We start from the raw sequence: 21,815 nt of genomic DNA, 5'->3' as shown, positions 1-21,815 counted from the left end.
ACCAAGGTAGACGACTCCCAGCCCCGCCCACCAGGCCCTCACCCCGGCCCCGCCCCACCAGCGCCGCTCCGGCCCCGCCCCCGCCCGGCCCCGCCCCCTCCGGGCCAGGGCTGTGCAGCTGGAGCTGTAGTGTCCGTGTCGCTATGGACCCGGATCTAGGACCCGAAAGGTGAGGAAGGAGGGGGGTGTCGACCCTCCCCGCAGCGGCCTCCGGGCCTGGGGCTGGGGGCGGACCTCGGCCCGCCTGGGCCTCGTCTGGCTTGGATCCTCCCGTCCGGCTCGGAGCCGAGGTCGCAGGTGCACTGGCCGGACTGGGCCGGGGACTGCGTTGGGAGGCGGGAGCGAAGCGTAGCCGTAGCAGGTGTGAGGACGCAGAGGCCCGGGCCGGGGGCAGGGCGGCCGCCGGGCCGGGGTCCCTTCCCCTTCAGCCCGCCTGGCGTGTCGGGGAGTCGCACCTGGGGATCGGAGGGGGCGGGGGTCTGCGGGGATGCCGCCCCTTGCGTGGCGTGGGGTAGGTGGGGTCTTTCCCAAGATCTGGGTTAAGTCCAGGCCCCAGAGGACAGAAGCAGAAGAAAACGTCCTCAACCTGCCGCGGGAGGGATTGAGGTTAGGAGGGAGCCCCAGGTGGTCGGGAGGGGCCTAGGGCTCCCCCTAGGCCCGGCCCACGTCGGGGGTTACTCCCATCGCCCTAGAGGAAAGGGGATGGGGCTGCTGACCTCTTCCCACCTGGGTCACTGAGAAGACTGATTTGAGAGATCCTCGCCTAATTAAGGAAGGGAAAGCTGGAGGAGCCTTGGTGGGGGGGAGGTCAGGCCCAGATTTGTACACCTTGGGACCTACCCTGGTGGGGGAGGTGTGTCCTGGGGGGAGGGGAAGACGGTGCCAGCGCTGTAAGCAGCACGAGGGAAACTGGGCTGTGCCGCCCTGACACCTGCATGCAAGCACTTCTTCCCGGCCACTGCCCTTTGCTCTGCAGGTAGAGGGGTTCTGGGAGGTAAAGAGAGAGAGAGAGAGAGAGAGAGAGAGAGAGAGAGAGAGCGCCAACCTGTTCCCTAGATCCCAGCCTCTTCCTCACACCCAATTCCAAGGGACGTTTTTTGCTCCCGAGGCTTTGGTGACTTTTGGTCCTGACCCTGCAGTCCTGCCTGGGGAAAGAAGCTAAGCCCTTTTAATACTAGCCCCGTTCTCATCCCTGCCTGACTGTTCCTGAATCATCCCTCTCCCCTTTCCCTCCTCCTGAAAGATTGGATCCCTATAGCCCAGAACCTAGCCCTTCACTGTTTGTGTGTCTGAACATGAGTTATGCTTGTGTGCTCACACTTGTATTTATATGTGCCTGCCTTACACTTTGTATGTGTTGATGAATAGGTATGTATCCATGTATGTACATGTGCAGGCCAAAGCTGCCTATATCCAATGGGACCGGGCTGACTGTATACCCTCCCTCAGCAAACAACCACACCTCCACAAGGTCTTCCACCCTTCCCAACCTTTGCCCTTTCATTAAATTCCATTGGTCCCCACACTCATGGTATGATCTGCTTCACCACTTCCCTTCCCCAACCCTCCATCCCCGCGGATGTTCCTGTAGCTTCTCTCCCTCCTCCAAGGCATGCTGGTTAATATTTTACAGGGATGGATGGTGTTGTGATATTCCCCTTGGCAGTGATTCCAGCCATTACCCTTGGGTTTTGCCTACTCCCTTCTTTCACTTCTTCTAACCCCTTCACTCATCCCTCTGCCCCCAACTCTTCCTAGGTCTCCATCTGGGAACCTCCCAGCCCTCCATCAAAGAGGACTAGAGGCCCTAAGTCTGCTCTTTGTATAGAGGCAGGTAGGTAGTGCAGTAGGTAGAACGCTGGGCCTGGAGGCAGGAAGACCCAAGTTCAAATGTGGCCTCAAACACTTACGAGCTGTGTGACTCTGGGCAAATCACTTAACCTTTATTTGCCTCAGTTTCCCCATAGAGAATAATAGGGATAATAATAGCACCATGAGTTTATGCTTATAGGTGCCCACCTCCAGGCCTGCTGGATGGAAGGAGGGGTGAGAAATATCATTGAATGGTCCTGGCCTTCTCCCTTTTCTTAGGAGTCAGATCAGAGACAGGATGGCCCTCCTCCCCCACCCCAGGGAACCTTATCCCCAAACCAGCAGTATACCCTTACCTTAGGCTCCATGTATAGGCATCTGTGTGCATGGGCATACATATATAGAAATAATCCATATGTGGCTAGACACATGCAGTTCAGCCAGGGACTGTCATGTAGAAGAAAGGGTACTGGACTTAGAGCACTTGGTTTGAACCTGGGCTCCGCCAGTTACTTGCCTACAGGACCCTGGGCAAGTCACTGAACTTCTCTGACACTCCATTCCTGAAAATAATGGTGCTTGAATTCTGTTCTTCACAGGCTGAGGGGAGGGCTTTGGGTAAAGCACCATGCTCTACCTTGACTTCTGTCTCCATGCATTTGCTCAGGCTGTCCCTGTGTCTGGAGTGGACTCCATTCTTATCTCTTTCTGTTGAAGCCCTCCTTTGGCTTCATGGCCCATCTCAGGTGCTGCCTTCTCCATGAAGCCTTTGCTGAATCCCCACACCCACCAGGTAAGATCTCTCCAATTTCTGGACTTCTCCTTTGCACCTTTCTCTCTCTTATATTGTTGGTAGTTGTATACGTCTTTCCTCCATTCAATTCTAAGTTTCTTTTTTCCTTTTTTAAAAATGTAATGTATTTTATTTTATTTTTCCAATTACATGTAAATATAGTTTTCAACATGCATTTCTGTAAGATTTTGAGTTCCAAATTTTTCTCCTTCCCTCCTCCCTCCCTAAGACAGCAAGCAGTCTGATATAGGTTATACAGTGATTGTAAGTTTCTTGAAAGTAGATTCTGAGTCTCTTCTCTTTTTATTTCCTTTGTATCAGACAGCAGAGTGCTTTGTATACAGTGGGTATCTAATATAAGATTGATGAATTGAATATAAAGACTAACTATTATTAACAGTGATAACGAACATTTTCTGAGTATTTGGTACATGGAAGCAACCACACAGGTCCTGCTCCTGGGAGGCAAGAATAAAAGAAGACACACATATAGATAACACAGCATCGAGTGATCAGTGCCAGGGGAAGGCTTTGCAGAACGTTATGGGCATTCATAGGGATTCACTTCATAGGGGTTCACTTCTATCTGTTTGAAAAGCAGAGAAACCTTCTCAGACCTACACATGTGCAGATTTACAGGAATACTTTGCAGATACACGTTCAGTGTGCTTAGGCACTCATCATTCTTTGTACATAGTGGGTGATTAATAAATGGTTGTTGAATGAATAAAGGGCTAACTGTTGCATAGATCCCTGGCCTGGGAATCAAAAAGGTTGGATTTTTAACTGCAACTGTATCATTGTATGTCTTTAAACGAGGTACTTCTCTCTAGGAGCAGCTAGGTGGTGCAGGGGATAGAATGCTGGAGTTGGAGTCAGGAATGTGGCCTCAGACACTTACTAGCTGTGTGACCCTGGGCAAGTCACTTAACCCTATTTGCCTCAGTTTTCCTCATCTGTAAAATGAGCTGGAGAAGGAAATGACAAACTGCAATAGTATCTTTGTCAAAAGAAATCCCAAATGGGGTCACAAAGTGTCAGATGTGACTAAAATGACTGAACAACAGCAACTTCTTTCTAGGCCTCAGTTTCCTACTCTTTATAGGAACTGGATGATCTGTAAAGTCCCTTCTGGCGCTAACATTCTATGATGGGCCAGAGGTTCTAATTTAAAAAAAAAATCTATAGCTGAAAAACAGAGAAAATGGGAGAGAAATAAACAAAAGGACAAATTAAAACCTGGGGAAGGGAAACAGAAGAGGCTGAAGTCACAACCCCCCATAGTGGCAAAGGGGGAGGGTCAGGGTTGCAGGAAGGGTGTGTGTGGGGGGGGGGCGCATGCACGTGTGCACTCAAGCAAGCTAGAAAAAGAAGAAGAGAGAAGGTTGTAATAATTAACTCTTAGAACAGGCAGAGAAACTGAGGCTCAGTTTTTGAGTTGGGGAGACAGTGCTTTTCCCTTTTTATTTTGTGGACACAGGATCGTAGAAAGCCAGGACACACCATAGAAAGCCAGGACACACCTGAATGTGACCACGACTCCCAGGGCCCCAATTTCCCCGGACTGAGACCCCTTATGATTTTGTGACACCGTCTCCCTGCCACTGGCTTCCCCTTTACTCTTTCCCCAGTCCCCTACTCAGGAGGCTCCTGGGGGCTCTCTTGGGTCTGAGCTATCCTTGGGTGCCCTAGGAAGATGTGGGAGGGGCTTGGGCCCCTCCTTCTGTGCCTCCTTATGGTTTCTTCTGCCCCTGGGCCCCCATCACGGAGACCGGCCAGAGAGCTGGATGCCACGCCAAGGACAACTATCCCTTATGAAGGTGAAAGTGACCATATCCCATTGAAGCTTGGGGTATGAGGGCAGGGAGACCAAGGGATGAAAAGCTAAGGTGGGGGCTGGGTGAGGAGGGAGGGCATAAGGTCTGGGGGCACTGACTGAGTTGTTTCAGGGGGGGGCAGCTAGGTGGTGCAGTGGATAAAGCACCAGTCCTGGATTCAGGAGGACCTGAGTTCAAATCCGGCCTCAGGCACTTGACACTTGCTAGCTGTGTGACCTTGGGCAAGTCACTTAATCCCCATTGCCCTGCCAAAAAAAAAGATTCAGGCCGAGGCCTGGTTGAACCATGTCAACTTCTCATTGATTTCAACACCTATGGGACCTGACCTTCAGTCCAAGGGCTTTTCCCCCCAATTAATGTCTTAACTTCCCTAATTTCTCATCCTCATCTTGAGGCTCCAAGTCTGGTGCCTTTTTTGTCCCTGGACCCAGAGATCATCTGATGTGATTGATCCGAATAACCATTCCACCTACTGTGGCCACTGCCACTATAAATGGATGCCCTAGTATAGTGGCCATTCATTCTCTTGTGCCTGTCAGCCACACAGTCCAGAAGAATGGGTCTTCCAGAGTTCATTTGCAAGGGACAAAGGGACATATTGGGGCAAGTCCATTAGAAATGTGTATGAAAGGAAATCTCTCCATACTAGGCTGACTGAATGGTGCCCAAATTCTCTAACCTTATCCTTAGCTTTAGTTTCTCAGGCATGGCTCAACCTTCCATGTTTCCTCTAGTCTAGGAACATGTCCATTGGTGCTGTACTCCCTGGGAGGCCCCACGTCTTTGGCCTTGCCCAAGATACTTCCACACCAATATGAGATGCACCTACCTGAACCTTCTGGGTCATGTTTATTCACCAGTTCTGTCAAGTCAGGTTCACCCAGCTGACCTCTGATGACCTTGGCTCCTTACTCACCTGCTGACCCCAGTGACCTCTTACTCGTAATGATACCCAGACTGACTCATCCAATCAGCAAGTCTCTTGAGGGCATGATGTCAGAGTATTTGGACTATTCTGCCCATATTCCTACCTAATCACTGGTTAACCTTGTCTTCCTCCTACTAAAATAAAGACAAGGAAATACAAATAAGTTAAAATAGTGTTTCCTGTCACTTGAAAAACAGAATAACAGCTTAATTCAATATGACATCATGGAAATACACAAAAATAAGCCTCTGTTCTAGGAACAAAGGGCATAGGATCAGGCAAAGCTGGGGATTGGAATATGAGTATGTGAGGGTTGGGAGGGAGCCGAGCCTTGGGGGACCAATACCCATGCTCCACATCTTCCCCAGAGCTCTCCGAGGCCCGACACTTTGGGGGTCATGCCCACAATTATTCTACACTGCTGCTGGAGGAGGCATCAGGGAGGCTGCTTGTAGGGGCACGGGGGGCCTTGTTCTCTCTTAATGCCCAAGACATCGGAGATGGAACCCACCGTGAGGTCAGCCCTCTGTACCCTCTACGTATTCCAGATCCATATACAAACTACTGGGGCCGTTATTTAATACACTCCCCCATGCCCACCCCCATCCCCATCCCTGTAGACCTCTGTATACCTTAGCCCCTATATCTAGATACATAACCTAGATCCACAAACACCCTACCTGAAATTTCCCGAGAGAATACCTGGGCTTCCCTACACACATCCTTAGCACCCTCATAGCCCTTCCCTCCCTCACCACAGTAGTCCTTTATTGATGCTGCCCTGTCCTGGGCAGGGAATCCAAAGCCCAGGAAGTGTCTTCCCTTCCCTTCCACAGATCCGATGGGAAGCATCCCCAGAGACTCAGAGTGAATGTGTCCGGAAGGGAAGAAATAACCAGGTAAGTAAAAATCACCTGTCTCTTTCCTCACCCTTCACTACAACCACCTAAACCCCATATCCCATGGAATGAATGGAGGGGAGAAAGGCTGGAGGCAGGGATACCCACTAGAAGCTTGGTACACTCATGTAAGGAGAGTTTTAGTGCCTGGGCTACAGTGGGGCGCCCCATTGGAGGGAGAATCGCCAGGACCCAGCGACCACTGAAATGCGGGGCCTAAAGAGTGGACAGACATGGCTGGGGGGGTTAGTTTAGGGAGCCGGGAGGATGGTGATGTGATTGACAACAATGGGGGCATGATGGGAGAGGGCTGAGTTTTGAGGGAAGGATGATGAGCTTTCGATGTGTTGCTTTTGAGATGTCTTGAGACATTCAGTGGAAATAGTTAACAAATATGTGAAAATGTGAGTCCGGAGCTCAGTCAGTGGTCACGGCTGGAGAATCAGAGGGGTGGGAACTGGCGGTGTATGCGGGTTATTGAGGCGGGCGCAGTCACTTGGGGAGGAGGTGTAACTAGGGACAGAGTCTCCGAGGCCCCCTCCATTCAGAGGATGAGAAGAGGAAAAGGAGGGCGGTAGAGGTTATAGTAGGGCTTCCTTCCTAATCTCCCTTGTATCACATGTGCCTTTGGCCCAATGGCTTTAAATACATTACATAAAATACGTCAGATTTCAAAGGAGACCAAGTGTATTGAAATACAGTTATCAGAATATGAAAATAATTGGTTTGGTGAGGCAGAAAAAGGGTTAGGAAAACTGAAGTATCGGGGAAACCGAGGCAACAGCAGGCGATGGGGATAGAAAAGACTGTCCAGGGGTGAGTGATTACAGTTGAGTAGAAAGATGGAGGGGAGCCTCTAGCCTGGCCGGGGACTCACACCCCTTCCCCACCTTTGTCCCTCTAACTTGACCCTCTCTAGACTGAGTGCTTCAACCATGTCCGGTTCCTGCAGCGTCTGAATGCGACGCATCTCTATGCTTGTGGGACTCATGCCTTCCAGCCACTCTGTGCTGTCATCGTAAGGCTGAACTGACCTCTCCCCTCCCCTCCCACCCCACCCCAAGGCCGCTGTTGAGCCTGGGCCAGACACAGACTTTCACTGCCTCAGCAGTGCTCTTTCACTCACCGTCCTCTGATTGCTGACCCCTGAAGATGCATCAGGGGCCTAAATCCATAGCATCGGGAATTTGACCTCCCTGCTTCATTCATGTGAGGCTCCAGGCATCCATTCCCCAGTGACTGTAGCCTCGCCATAGTTCTGCTCCCCACCCCCATTCTGAGATGTTTGTCTTTCTCTAGGATTCTGAAGCCTTCACTTTACCTCCTAGCTTTGAGGAGGGCAAGGAAAAGTGTCCCTATGACCCAGCCAGGGGCTACACAGGGCTGATCGTTGGTGGGTGCCGTGTGTGTGTGTGTGTGTGTGTGTGTGTGTGTGTGTGTGTGTGATATCCCATGTCAGATGCCCCCATGTCCCCACAGAGTTAACATGGACTCCCCTTGGGTGGTATAAATGCCATGGTCTGCCTGGGTCAGACAGCTCCGTGTGTGTGTGTGTGTGTGTGTGTGTGTGCGTGCGCGCGCGCGCGCGCACACACGCCCCTTAAGAGCTGACCTCTACAACACTGAGGTAACACATGACCCTGTGTTTGCTGTCTCCTTGCCCCTAGATGGTGGCCTCTACACTGCCACAAGATATGAGTTCCGGAGCATACCTGACATTCGTCGCAGCCGTCACCCCCGATCCCTACGAACTGAGGAGTCCCCCCTCCACTGGCTCAATGGTAAGGGGAGCAGAGGTGGTGACTGGGGCATTGAGGCTCCAGGTTCAGAGCCGGGGGGGCCTGGGAAGGTGAAGAGGCCCAGGCTGGGGCTGGTAGGAGTTTTCCAGACTGAGGGGCAAGCAAGCCCAGCACCTAGACCCTAGGTAAAGCTGGTAAAACATGGAGATGGCTGGACAGGGAGGAGAAAGGGGATGGGGGCAAGGAGAGCTGTGTTTCTGTTGTTATTTTTTCTCTAGCTTAAAATGTCTGTTTCAGACCCAGCTGGGCCCTTCCCTTCATCTTCATCCCAACCCCCAGACCCAGTCAGAATGTTCTAGATTAATGTACATGACATTTATTTGGAGAAGTGGAGGTTAAGGAACCTGGAGGAAATCCTCGTGGGGTCCTTTCTCTGAGGAGGTGCTTGGTACAGTTTGGGTGGTACAAGGAGCCTCTGCCCCTCCAGATGCAGAGTTTGTATTTTCCGTCCTCATCCGGGAAAGTGAGGCCAGCACTGTGGGAGATGACGACAAAGTCTATTATTTCTTCACGGAGCGTGCCACAGAGGAAGGTAGTGGCTTCTCCCAGAGCCGGGGCCACCGGGTAGCCCGTGTAGCCCGCGTTTGCAAGGTAAGCCAGGGACCAGAGGACACAGGGCAGTTTGAGGTGGAGGCTTCCCCAGAGCCTGTGACCCCATCATGATGGCTGAGCCCACTCCTCCCCTGGCTCTAGGGTGACCTCGGTGGGAAGAAAATCCTACAGAAGAAGTGGACATCTTTTCTGAAGGCCCGACTGGCTTGTCACATCCCCTTATACGAGACCCTGCGTAGCGTCTGTAGCCTGGATGGAGGTTCCTGGGCCCACACACGCTTCTATGCAGCATTTAGCCTGGCTGCTCAGTGGTCAGTGTTAGAGGAGAATGGGGCAGTGGGGGGGGGGGTCTGGAATGGAGAGAACCCTCAAGTAATTCAAGTAATTGGGGAAGAAGGTGGGGGGTGAGTTGGGGAGTCATTGTGAGGGAAGTCTAGGGATTGGATCACATGACTACCTCACCTCTGAGAGGACAACTGGTATTTAGAGGTGGGATGACCTCAGGATCAGATTTCTGGGTATTTCCAGCCCTGCCAACCTGGTGAGGAATACTTGAGGGGGTGGATTGGCTGCAAAGGGAGAATTTCAAGCACGTTGACCTCTGTCAATGGCTGAGAGAGTGGGGGTGGCTCAGCTGGCTGTTCAGTAATGGCCACTCAGCCACAAAGTCCAAGGGCAGAGAGGAGGGCCTTCCCCCACCCCACCCCCACTTTCTGCCCCAGATCGCAGAAAGCTGAGGAGAGGGCAAACTGGTTCTGGGGTCTGAATCAGTCCTCCCCTCCTCCCACCTCCCAGGAGGACCCTAGAGGCCTCAGCCGTTTGTCGTTATGACCTGTCTGATGTTCAGGCATCCTTCTCTGGCCCCTACATGGAATACCAGGATGGTACACGTCGCTGGGGTCGCTATGATGGGGCTGTGCCAGAGCCCCGGCCAGGCTCGGTAAGGGCTGGGGGGGGGGGGCCCTGCTTTACTTAGACCTCCATTTTCTCCTCAAGCAGATCTGGGGGCGTGGGGGTAGGGAAAGATCCCTTTGTTCCTCTGGAGCCTTCCTTCTGCCCATTGAGGGTGTTTGTCTGGGCACTTAGAGATGGCAGTCTGGGGTTGAAGTCAGGACCTGAGTTCAGATTCTAGCCCTACTATTTACTACCTCCATGAACTTGGGCAGGTCATTCCCTTTCTCTCAGCCTCAGTTTCCTTGTCTGTAAGATGATCCTAGAAAGGGGTTGTGACCCCTCAAGGCTGGGCCTTAGGAGGATTCCTCCCTGGGTGTCCAGCCCAAGAAGAAGCAGCCCCCTCACCTGTGCCCCTACCTCCCACAGTGTATCACAGATGGCCTCCGAAGGCGGGGCTACAACTCCTCTCAGGACCTGCCCTCCCCTGTCCTGGACTTTGTGAAGTTGCACCCACTCATGGCTCGGGGTGTGGGGCCAGCCCGGGGGCGGCCCCTCCTGCTGAAGCGGAACGTTCGATATACTCGGCTCGTGGGGACCCCTGTCACTGTGCCAGCTGGCCCGACTTACGATGTGCTCTTCCTGGGGACAGGTGTGACCTTGGGGATGACAATCTCCTCCTGACCCCGCTAACAGCCATTTCTCAAAAGTCTCCCCAACCAACTCCTAGCCACGGGATATACCCCAGCCTCCAGTTCCTACACCAGTTCTGATCCCCTACTCACCCCAGCACTCCTCCACCCATTCATCCCCAGCCTGCTGAAGTTTTTGCCCCTGGGAAGGGGATGGATGAGGGGGAGTCATCCTGGTGTGGCCTTGACTTTTGCTCCTGCTCCCAACCTCTCTCAGCTGATGGCTGGATCCACAAAGCTGTGGTCTTAAGCCTTGGCATGCACATTATTGAGGAAGCCCAGGTGTTCATGGAGCCCCAGCCTGTGGAGAACCTGGTCATCTCACTTGCCCAGGTACTCCCCTTACTTGCCTCAGCTCCCTCCAGGTATGCTGCCACCAGCCATGCTGGTATCAGGAGGAAAAAGGTGGGGGGGTGTCACAGCTTTCCTTGTGTGGGTGGTGAGAGGGCGTTACTAACCACTGCCTCCTTGTGGCCCCAGCACAGCCTATACGTGGGGGCCCCTAATGGGCTTGTCCAGATGCCACTGTCCCGCTGCTCCAGGTATAGCTCCTGTTACGATTGTATCCTGGCCCGGGACCCCTACTGTGGCTGGGATCCCGGCATCCGGGCCTGCCAGGAAGCCACTGTGGTGGCCAACAGGTACCGGGGGCCGATAAGGGTGGAGGCGGCCATTGTTCATCCGGACCTCTGGGTGGATGGGGATGGGGGAAGGCAAGCGGGGGGCAGATCTCAGCCTTGGGTTTCTTTTACTGGGGAAACAGAATCGACAAGTCCGATCGTGCTTTCTCCCCCTCTCCTCCCCAGGACAGCTCTGATACAGGACATGGAAAGAGGCAATCGTGGCTGTGAGGACAGCACGGATGCAGGTAACGGGCCTGCAGGGCTCTCGGTGGGCATAGCTACAGGCGTCAGCTCTTCTCAGAGCAGCAGGCATGGGAGCCTACTTCTCTCTAAGTCTCCTCCTGGCGTCCTTCTCTAGTCATCCTGTTTGAAGGCTGTTCCCAGCTGGGGGCCTCTGCCAGTCCCCTGCCCCAACAATCAGGCCTTCATCTCCTTCCTGCCTCTAGAACCACATCTGCCAGCCAGGAACCGATCTGTGCTGAGGGGGGATGATGTGCTCCTACCCTGTGACCAGCCATCCAATCTGGCCCGGGCCTCCTGGCTCCTCAATGGCAGTCGGATGCTGATGGATGGGAGGGATGGCTACCGTGTGGGTGTGGATGGCTTACTGGTGATGGACACCCGGCCGGAGCACAGCGGTCACTACAGCTGCTTCGCAGAGGAGAACGGGCTCCGTACCCTGCTGGCCTCCTACGGCCTCACGGTGCAGCGAGCCCTCCCCGCCCCCGCCCCAGTGGCCCCAGGCCCCCAGCCCCCAGCCCCCGGCGCCCGCCTCTCCGCAGACGTTCGGCTCCTCTACGTGTTGATCATCGCAGCCCTGGGCAGCCTCTGCCTCGTTCTGGCTTCCATGCTTCTCTATGTCGCCTGCCTTCGAGGCAGTGGCCACCGACGCAAGTATTCACTGGCCAGGGGCACTGGCCGGGCAGGGGGCTCTGCTGTCCAACTGCAGACGGTCTCCGGTCAGTGCCCTGGGGAGGAGGATGAAGGGGAAGAGGGGACAGATGGGGCCAGAGGACCTGAGGGCGGTGGCCTCCGGATAATTCCCGGGGAGGGTACCCCAGCCCCTCCTCCTCCCCCACCCCCTCCGCCCCCTACCGAGCTCTCCAATGGGCTGGCTGCGCTGCCCAGCCGTCTGAGGAGGATGAACGGTAACAGTTATGTGTTACTGCAGCAGAGCGAGGACCGAGCACCTACTCTCCCTTGCTCCTTCACGGAGGAGCTCAGCCGAATTCTGGAGAAACGGAAGCACACACAGCTGGTGGAGAGGCTGGATGAGAGCTCTGTCTAAGCCACCCTCCCCATTTACCCTGGGCTCTAGCCTTGGCCTCCTGGCCTAGGCCCTTCCTCTCCCTCCCCCAGCCCCACCTGCCGTCCAGACCCTGACTCGTCCTCTCCAGCCTCCGTTCAAGCAGCTCCTTTAGCCGTTAGCCTTCTGGGCCTTAGCCCTGCCCTTCACCCCCTCCTAGAGGGGTCCAGGCCATCCTTGCCCTGTACCACATAGCAGAACATCTTTCCATGTCCCTCTTGAGACCACTCCAAAATGAGTGAATGGGCCATTGGTCAGGGGTCTAGGCCCCCAGGCCTTCAGCCTTCCCTCAACCACCCTTTGCAGAACCTGTGACCTCAGAGTGAGCTACAGAGAGGTAGGTCTGCTTGTGGAGCACCAACCGCCCCCTAATTCCTAAGAAACTGGGTGGGAGGTAGCTGGAATTCTACGACTTCCTTCTTCCCCCAGGCTGGGCAGTTGGCATGCAGACAGGGCCTCTTGCCCGGTGACCATACTGTTTCAGAGAGCCCCTGTCTCTTTCCAGCACTGCAGCTGCATGTTGGGCTGAGGGCAGAGGGCAGCTGCAGCAGAGTCTCCCATGTTTGCTGTCTGCTTCCTACCTCCTGCCTCGGTGCTGAGTTCTAATGGTGACTGGAGAAGTCTGAGACCCTGCTCCCCACAATGTGCCCAACAGCCCCCTCTGTGCTGGATAGAAGGTCTAGCATTCCAACCACCTGAGCAGTGCGAGTGCATGTTTGTGAGGGAGTGTGCCTGGTGTGCATGGGTCTGCTTAGGTGATGCACCCTCCCCTTTTCCCATAGGTACTTGGATTATATTACTTATAGTTCAGGGGCACACACACCTTGCCCGATTCCATCCAGTTTTCCCCTTCCAACCTCGATCCTCTGTGATGACACCCCACGCCCACCCCCTCTCAGGACTTTTATCTCCAAATCTGGCACTGAGGAAGCGGCACACAGCTCTCAACTTGTCTTCTCCACGCACACCTCACATATCTGCTCATACCTAGACATGCTCATAAACAAGGTTACACACGCACACTCTGAGCCCCCCAGGCCCTGCCAAGAATGAGATGGGGGCGGCACTGTCCCTCCCCTCATTGCCTGGGGTTCCCAACCTGTTTCTGACATGTTTGGTCCATGGACATTTCATGGGAGTGACTCCCCCCAAGACCATCTCCCTCCCACTCCCACTGGAACTATGCAAAGGGTAGGTAGTAGGCAGGCTGGGAGATGGGATTCCTTGGTCCTGCCTCTGTCCTACTTCACTGTGGTGCTGTAGGGGTCCTCGGGTCAGTGAAGGTGTGAGACCCCAGGATGAGGTGGGACAATCAAAAACCCCTGACTGGGGTTGTTAATCCTTTTGGACCAGGATGATGACTGTTATCATTGATGCTGGGAGACAACCCAAGAGGACCATGTTTTTACTGCCCTGCAAACAGCACCATGAGCCCTTCCCTCACCCCAGCCGAATGTATTTATTATGAGAACCTTGGAAGGGCTCTATTTTATTACTAGCCCCCAGGGGGAGGAAAGAGTAGGGCAGAGGACAGATAGCAGAAGCTCAGCTGGGGAGGGGGTGGGACATGGGCTCATCTCCCCACTTCTTTCCTGTTGGTCAGTAAATAATGTCCTCTAAACCTTGTTGTATTTGTCCAATTCGTACCATGGCACTTCTCAGGCTGCTGGGAAATAAAACAGATGTCTTGCTGCAAAGCTCTGCCCCATGGGATATATTCCCACAGCTCAGCAGTCTTTACCCAAGGGGCAAGAACAATGATCTCAGTACAATTCTCTGGATTCTGGCCAAAGAAAGTCACTGTTAGTTTTTGAGCTTTTCTGCCTTCCCATTGGGACAGGCCAGGGTAGAAATACCTGGGAAGGAACTTGGCATCAAGGAATGAGAAGCTCCTCAGGAAAAAGGTTAACTGGCTTCCACCTCAGGGCTGATTGGGAAGTAGTTCTCTCCAAGCCTTGTAGTCTGTCCGGGTCACGACATGATCAGCCCATCTTATGGTATTCTAGGTCTGCAGTTGCCCGAGTGCTGAGCTTGTCACTGAGTACTTGCACAAGTTTTAAATTCTTAACCTTTACGGGTGGCCCTGGGGTGGGAGCAAACCCAAACAGGTCACCAGTTGCTCTAACAATCCAGGACCAAAATTCTCATCACCTCCCCCAAGGAGGTGGAAAAGATTATTGTTGGGTTGGGGGTTTTTGTCTTTTTTTTGCAGGGCAATGGGGATTAAGTGACTTGCCCAGGGTCACACAGCTAGTAAGTGTCAAGTGTTTGAGGCCAGATTTGAACTCAGGTCCTCCTGAATCCAGGGCCAGTGCTTTATCCACTGCACCACCTAGCTGCCCCTGGAAAAAATTATTTCAGAATGTACCTCAGTTCATAGAATTTCCTTCTTTTTCAGATGTCCCTATTAAACATATATAATAATATCCCAGATATTATGCTAAACTGTGGAATACAAAGAAAGGCAGAAATGCTGTCCCTGCCCTAAGGGACACCTAATGAGAGAAACAACTAGGTACATAAAAGATGTGTACAGAGCAGAGAGAGGACCTCTGAAGGAAGAGGCAAGCTGGGCCCACACCGGGTGAGAAGAAACCAATAGGTGTGAGGGAGAGTATTGCACGCATGAGCACAACCAGTCCAAAGACACGGAGTGTTGTGGTGAAGGCCAGCGAACCTGTATGGGAGTATATGGTGCTAGGGTAAAGTAAGACCAGATGGAATGGGGTGGGGGTGTGTGTGTGTGTGTGTGAGAGAGAGAGAGAGAGAGAGAGAGAGAGAGAGAGAGAGAGAAAGAGAGAGAAGGATGGTCAAATTTACTCTAGGAAAATCATTTGGCACCTTGGTGGAAGATGGATTAGAATGGGGATAGACAGAAGAGGCAGGGAGACCCATCAAGAGGCTATTACCAACAGACCAGGCATGAGGTGATGAGAACCTGTGCTCTGGGAGTGTGGAGTTGAACAGGTGAACGATAGATGAATGTAGAAATGACATGTCTTGAAGGTAGAATGGTATGTCCAACGTGTGCAAGAGAGGTGGCTCAACAATAATAAGGAAGGTTGGAAAAGAGTGCTTAGGGGTAAAAGTAGAGATCAATTTAGACCTAATGAATGAGATATTTCTGAGACACCGTTGGGTATGAGTCCAAGAGTGAGAGTGGAGTTTGGGAGAGGTGAGGATCTACCTGGAAATCATCTCCATAAACGAACCCTGGAGATTCCTAAGTGTGATAGGACAGAGGGAGAAGAAACAAGGACATTGGTTCTAAGTGATAAACTGGTTAGCCTAAGTTCACGGAGGTGCTTCTAGAAAGGGAACCCATGATTGTAAATCCAGAGCTCCTTCTAGCCACCCCAAAGTCAAGGTGGGAGGTGTTCAGGTGAAAGAGGGCCCCCTTTCAGAAAAGCCTGACTGGGACTATGGGGGAGGCGGGGAGTGGGGGGCGAACCGAGAAGTAAAGGAAAAGGCGAGGCCTCTCGGCGGAAATAAATAGGTTTTATTGGGGCTGACGGTCAGGGCCACAGGTGATGCCTTCCCTGCCCAGCTGGGGAGGCCTGTTGGTAAAGGGGTGCCACTGCCCCTGGATACTGGGGTGGTGCGTGTGGTAGGGCTTCCGAATGCGTATCACGTCCAGGCCCGACTGGTCGGCGAGCTTCTGGATCAGCGTGGCGATCTCCTCGACCGTCTTATTACCGACAGCTACCTCCTGAACGGAGCCGTTCACTACCGCCACGGCGAGGAGGCACAAAGAAGAGAGACCCCCCGGGTCAGGTCCCTCTCCCCGCCCGCTCGCCCCCCCTCCCCCGGCCCCGAGCCCCCGCCCATCGCCCCGGTCCCGGGACTCACGATACTCCGCCACCAGCAGGGGCGCGTGGCATTTCTTCGCCGTCACGTAGACCACGACCCCCGGGTTCCTCCGTGCGAAGTCCGTCACGTGCTGCTCCACAAACTCCCTGCGGGCGGAGGGAAAACGTACGCGCGGGTCAGGGCGCTTCCGAGCCCTCTTGCCCCCAGGGGCCTCCCCGACCTAAGCCCTTTCCCGAGTCTACGCGAGGGGAGAGGGGAAGGCGGACATGGGGTCAGGGGTCAACTGTAGGCGCACAGCCCCCACCTGGCGCCGCGGGAGGAAGGAGAGTCACGGCTGACCCTGAGGCTGAGACGTTGCAGCTGCTGCACGTAGCGGCCCAGTCCGTTGTATAGGACGCTGCCAAGGAAGCGACTCGGAGTCCCGCGGGCCGTCATGGCCGCTCCGACGTGCCCGGACGCCAAAACTCCTGGAACCTTGGAAGCGGGAGCCGGAAGTTGGGGAGCGGGAATGGATGTTGGGAGAAGGGGGCGGGGCGGAGCCGCCTGACTTCCGGCGCTGGGGAGGTCACTCTCGAGCTCGCAGAGTTTTGCTTCCGAGGTCGGTGACTGTAGCACGCGACTGGATCCCACGTTGTTGGCGTTGGCGTCTCGGGGCTGGGAGCTAAGGATCCCTGGCGCGGTGTTTGGGCGAGCTCTCGAGAAGGCTCCTGGGCCCTTGGGGAGTGGGAGGATTAACCCGTAGAGCCTCATGCCCATGGAGGCAAGTCCCGGGAGGGGGGAATACGGTGGAACGGAGAACCCAGTGGGGTCAGGGGTTGTAGGGAGGTCATGAAAGTTAGGGTCCTAACTCGGGAAGGAGCGGTCCTGGAGACTGGTGAGCCCGTGAGAGATTGGGGCCCCACCGGGAAAAGGCTATGGAAGGGCAGGGGTTCTGTTCCGACCGTGGTGCCTGGCACACAGCAAGTGCTTAATGATTGTGTGATTGATGGTAGGCCTCCTCGGCTGAGAAACTCCGGGTAGCATCGCCCCCTTTTTTTCCTATCCTAGGAGCCAGGCTGAGATGTGGATCTCTCCCCAAAGCGGGTGCTCCTTGCGGGCCCTGCTGACTTTTCGGTGGCCCATAACATGGATAGGGTGCAGGGGCCTCCCCCGGGGTCCAAAACCCGGACCGCCTCGTAGGACCTATCGGAAGGAGGTTCTGCCAGCCCCTGAAATACCCGTGGTGCTTGTCACTGCAGCCGAGATACGGCAATATCTTCGGTCCCGGGGTATCCCATTCCAGGATGGACACAGCTGCCTGCGAACACCCAGCCCATTCCTGGGGCCACGGGGCCCAGAGGCAAAGAACTGGACTGAGGGCAGCCCCCACACTCTTTTCATTGACAAGACCACAGGCCACTTCCTTTGCACTGGCAGCCTGGCCGAGGGCAACTGGGAGGACTTCCAGGCGTCTGTGGAGGGTGGCGCAGCTGGGTCCTGGGCTAGTGAGGGTAGAGGAAGTGAGGCTGTAGACAGCCAAAGTGTTGATGTGCTAAGGATCTGGGATCGGGCAGTGCCACTCCCTGAATTGCCAGACCAGGAAGAGATTCACATGGCCCGTACAATGTTCAACCTGGCAAAGGTGTCTGATGCCACACTGAAGCACTTCAGTGTGCGCTATCTTCGAGCTGCCAGAAGCTTGGTCTTTCCATGGTTTTCCCCAGGGGGCTTGAGTCTTAGGGGACTGAAGCTGCTGAAGGCAGAAGGTAAAGGGGATGGTGTCTGCTACGTGGAGACCACTCTTCCTCGACCCAGTGTCTACCATAACTTATTTGGGTTGCCATTGATCAACCAGCGAGATGTGGAGGTGGTTTTAACCAGTCGGGAGCTGGATAGCCTGGCTTTGCATCAGGCCACAGGGCTGCCCACACTGGCACTACCTCGAGGATTTGCCTGTTTGCCCCCTACCCTACTCCCTTACCTGGAACAGTTTCGGCGAATTGTACTCTGGCTGGGTGATGACTTGCGGGCATGGGAGGCTGCTAAATTGTTTGCTCGAAAGTTGAACCCCAAACGATGCTCCTTAGTTAGGCCAGGAGACCAGCAGCCCCGCCCACTAGAAGCTCTGACCCAGGGCTTGAATATGCAGAGAATACTAAGGTCAGCCCTGCCTGCTGGCCACAAGTCTATAGTGTCTTTCCGGCAGCTGAGGGAAGAAGTTCTGGGAGAGCTGTCTAATGTGGAACAAGTAGCTGGAGTACGATGGGGACGTTACCCTGACCTCAACCGACTTTTGAAAGGCCATCGAAAGGGCGAGCTAACTGTCTTCACAGGTGACTGTCATGTTCAAGATGGGTTTGACGATTCTCACTTCAGGGAAAGGTGGCTGTTCTCAAGGGGGAACTTAACTGGCATAGGAGTTGGGGGTTCCACGGGCAGTGTTAGGGGTCAGAGTGATAAACACTTGATTGTGCCCTTAGCTCTGAGGGTGGTGACCCCAAAGTCATTTCTCAAACCTGTCTTTGTCATACGTAACCCTCAGGACCAACAGGCAGTGGGAAGACAACATTCATTAGTGAATATGCACTGGACCTGTGTACACAGGGAGTGAATACACTGTGGGGTAGCTTTGAGATCAGCAATGTGCGGCTGGCCAGGATCATGCTGACCCAGTTTGCTATGGGGCGACTTGAGGAAAGGCTGGAAGAGTATGATGAGTGGGCTGACCGCTTTGAAGACTTGGCACTTTATTTTATGACCTTCCACGGGCAGCAGAATATCCGGTAAGAAATCTAGTTTTGATTGGCCTGATTTCAGACCCAGATTGTGGTAATTTGTAGGAGGGCTGAACCTGCCCGCTGAAGCTTCAGGATCTCTCAACATTGGACATTATCCCAAGGGTGTTGGTTGATGAATACATTATGTTGGTGACTACAGACCTTTCCCCTCTCCCTCTGTGTACCCTCCCCCCTTCCCAGGACTGTGGTGGACACGATGCAGCATGCTGTTTATGTCTATGATATCTGCCATGTGATCATTGACAATTTGCAGTTCATGATGGGACAGGAACAACTCTCCACCGACAGGTAACATCCCATTCCCTTCCCTAATTGTGGACATGGTCAAGTTTGTACATAGAACTTTTGGAACTTGAAGCTTGTTTTTCCTCCCTGCAAGCTGGGTATCCTGGAAATCCTGGGATACATACATATACACATACCTTTTAGAAGGAGGATATTGTCAACGACTCTTCTGAGTCTTTATGTTGTCTTGGGTAACTCAAGAGAGTATGGACCTGGATGTCCTTATTCCTCTGCCAATAACTGTTAACCTACCCTTCCTGGGCTGATGGCAGGATTGCAGCCCAGGACTATATCATAGGAGCCTTCCGGAAGTTTGCCACAGACAATGGCTGCCATGTGACCCTGGTCATTCACCCCCGGAAAGAGGATAATGACAAAGAGCTGCAAACAGCATCAATCTTTGGTTCAGCCAAGGTCTGTATCCTGGAGATAGACACCTTGTTGTAGATGAGAGGGATGGGGCATGGCTTTGGGTGTGTTTTAGGATCCTCTATACTATAAGCCTTCCACTGGGAAGATGTAAACAAGGAACAATCCCCTTTCTTTATCTTTACTCCCTAAAACCTGTCCTCTCATTCTTCTTTGCCCTTTTTCCTCTCCTTCACTTATCCTCTGCTCCCCTAATACCTTTTGTTCCCTTTTTTACCCGCATGGTCCTTCCCCATCCCCCTACCCCACAGGCCAGCCAGGAGGCAGACAACGTCTTGATACTTCAGGACAAGAAGCTGACAACAGGTCCAGGGAAACGCTACCTACAAGTGGCTAAGAACCGTTTTGATGGGGACGTGGGTGTCTTCCCCCTGGAATTCAATAAGAGTTCACTGACATTCTCGACCCCAGCCAAGGGCAAGGCCCGACTCAAGAAGGTCAAAGATAATGAACCAGACCCCCCAAAGCCTCCATCTAGGAAAGGAGGGGGAGCAACTGGGAAGCAAAAGGACAAAGTAGCCCAGACCCCTCCTCCCTGACAGCCATATTGAGAGCAGTGTGGATGCTGTGTTCAAGGAGCTCCCCATACCCTTTTGGGGTGAAATCTAGCTATGAGCTTGGCCTTGCCTTTGTGGGAGTTGCTGAGTAGGAATGTCCTTTCATGTGCCTTGGTATGGAAGCCAAGAGAGTTGGCAGTCCTGGAAGAGGTTTGGTCATGGGGCCATCCTCAGGACTGTGTGGATCTGACCCCAGTGGAAGTAATCAATAGCTCTGAAGAGAGCTGAGTCACAGGGCTTTTCTGTAGGAAAATAAACCTATTTTTGTCACACTTTTGTTTATTGTCATTCATTCTCAGAGAGAACCAAAATGACATCACTATATTGGAGTCAAGGCACAGTGTATCTGACTGGCTGATCAGACCATTATGAGTTTAGAAAACTCTACCACAGGTCAGGCACGAATAATCCATATGACCATTTGGAATGGAGATGTTTCTAAATTTGTATCTCTCACTTTTCTTTTGAGCTCTGCTTTGCTCATAGAGCACAGTGCCTTCTTTGATGGGAACACTCGATGCTAGGTGGTCCTTTGCCAACATCTGCCATGTCATGAAATAGATTCCAAAGTTCTTGAGAAAGATCTCAAGATGGGGCAGCTAGGTGGCGCAGTGGATTAAAGCACCAGCCCTGGATTCAGGAGGACCTGAGTTCAAATCCAGCCTCAGACACTTGACACTAGCTGTGTGACCCTGGGCAAGTCACTTAACCCCCATTGCCCTGCAAAAAAAAAAAAAAGAAAAAGAAATATCTCAAGAGTATAGATTTTTCTGACCTCCATGTATGCATTTGTCTTGTGTAAATGGTCTGTAAAATGGTCTTTTGGGCAAATATACTTTTGGCATTTGAATAACATGGCCGGCCCATCAGAGTTGAGCTCTCTGTAGTAGAGTTTGAATGCTAGGCAGTTTACCTCAAGAAAGGACCTCAGTACCTTATCTTGCCAGGTGATGTTCAGAATCTTCCTAAGAAAGACAATTCAAATGGAAACAGTTCAGTTTTCTGGCATGGTAAGTTTCACAGGCATACAACAGGTCAGCACCAACAGCTCTTTAGAACTTCAGTTTGGTAGACTGTTATTCAAATGCCAGCAATTCAGTTTCCTGGAATGGCACTGGTAGACTGTCTAGTTTTCACAGCCATACAACCATGAGGTCAGCATAACAGCTCTGTAGAACTTCAGATTGGTAGACAGTCTAATACCTCTTCTTTCCCACACTTTCCTTCAGAACCTCAGAAACATTCAGAATGTCTCCATTTGCTGTAATCAGTGGTTCCATGTATGAATGGTGTGCTGTTGGCTGGTAAACCTGTTTTCCTGGTGTTGTTAGGCCAAAATTAGCACAGGCAGCAGAAAAATGATCCATATTTTGTTGCATCTCAGCCTCAGAGGCTGTATTGAGTTGCACAATCATCTTTGAACAAATAGTCATGGACTATCTCTCCGTCCACTTTAGTCTTGGCTTGTAGCCTTTTCAAGGTAAATAATTTACCATCAATGTGGTAGTAGGCATCTGACAATACCACTGAAAACATGCTCAAAAACATGGGAGCTGGCATCCACTGGTGACTGGGAAAGTTTGAGCACATCATCCATTATCCAGAACTCAAGTAAGCCATCATGAAATATATATATAATACTGATGAACTTAGGGCAACCAAATTTTGCCATAATTTTCCCCAAGCCCTTACAACTGACAGTATCGAAGGTCTTGATCACATCAACAAGCATTGTGTACAGACCTCTATTCAGTTCCTATCATCTCTCCTGGAGTTGTTGGGTTCATATTGACTGTTCCTCAGCCCTTTCTGAAACCACACTGG

The 21,815-nt window shown here is 52.8% G+C and overlaps 3 protein-coding genes across 10 annotated transcripts; 2 read left to right on the top strand and 1 right to left on the bottom strand.

Annotated features, from left to right (window-relative positions):
* The first annotated feature begins 74 nt into the window (after positions 1-74).
* SEMA4G (semaphorin 4G) lies at positions 75-13,754 on the top strand. 8 transcript variants are annotated; one of them, XR_006354740.1, is made up of 18 exons: positions 87-169; positions 1,759-1,834; positions 2,480-2,605; positions 4,086-4,425; positions 5,740-5,888; positions 6,208-6,270; positions 7,190-7,288; positions 7,570-7,663; positions 7,938-8,051; positions 8,497-8,660; positions 8,763-8,932; positions 9,417-9,561; positions 9,942-10,164; positions 10,422-10,537; positions 10,685-10,845; positions 11,011-11,072; positions 11,274-12,470; positions 12,639-13,754. XR_006354740.1 is itself a non-coding variant. In XM_043982505.1 (17 exons), exons 4-17 carry the CDS (start codon positions 4,302-4,304, stop codon positions 12,113-12,115), a joined length of 2,526 nt encoding a protein of 841 aa, XP_043838440.1. In that variant the 5' UTR covers positions 87-169; positions 1,759-1,834; positions 2,480-2,605; positions 4,237-4,301; the 3' UTR covers positions 12,116-13,754. The 8 variants fall into 8 exon arrangements, 7 of the variants coding, with proteins under 7 accessions (XP_043838442.1, XP_043838444.1, XP_043838440.1 ...); XM_043982505.1 differs by having other exon boundaries at positions 4,237-4,425; positions 11,274-13,754; XM_043982504.1 differs by having other exon boundaries at positions 11,274-13,754.
* A 1,858-nt stretch (positions 13,755-15,612) lies between these two features.
* MRPL43 (mitochondrial ribosomal protein L43) lies at positions 15,613-16,462 on the bottom strand. The gene is made up of 3 exons (XM_043982513.1): positions 16,248-16,462; positions 15,983-16,089; positions 15,613-15,859 (listed from the first exon to the last, which is right to left on the bottom strand). The coding sequence occupies exons 1-3, from the start codon at positions 16,376-16,378 to the stop codon at positions 15,633-15,635; spliced, it is 465 nt and encodes a 154-aa protein (XP_043838448.1). The 5' UTR covers positions 16,379-16,462; the 3' UTR covers positions 15,613-15,632.
* Positions 16,447-20,263, top strand: TWNK (twinkle mtDNA helicase). The gene is made up of 6 exons (XM_043982512.1): positions 16,447-16,703; positions 16,991-18,255; positions 18,465-18,705; positions 18,901-19,008; positions 19,278-19,419; positions 19,686-20,263. Exons 2-6 carry the CDS (start codon positions 17,004-17,006, stop codon positions 19,971-19,973), a joined length of 2,031 nt encoding a protein of 676 aa, XP_043838447.1. The 5' UTR covers positions 16,447-16,703; positions 16,991-17,003; the 3' UTR covers positions 19,974-20,263.
* Positions 20,264-21,815: the final 1,552 nt, after the last annotated feature.

Source organism: Dromiciops gliroides, chromosome 2 (genome assembly GCF_019393635.1).
Source record: "Dromiciops gliroides isolate mDroGli1 chromosome 2, mDroGli1.pri, whole genome shotgun sequence".
Taxonomy (NCBI): domain Eukaryota; kingdom Metazoa; phylum Chordata; class Mammalia; order Microbiotheria; family Microbiotheriidae; genus Dromiciops; species Dromiciops gliroides.
Note: the sequence above shows the minus strand (reverse complement) of the source record. Positions and strands in the feature narration are given on the sequence as shown.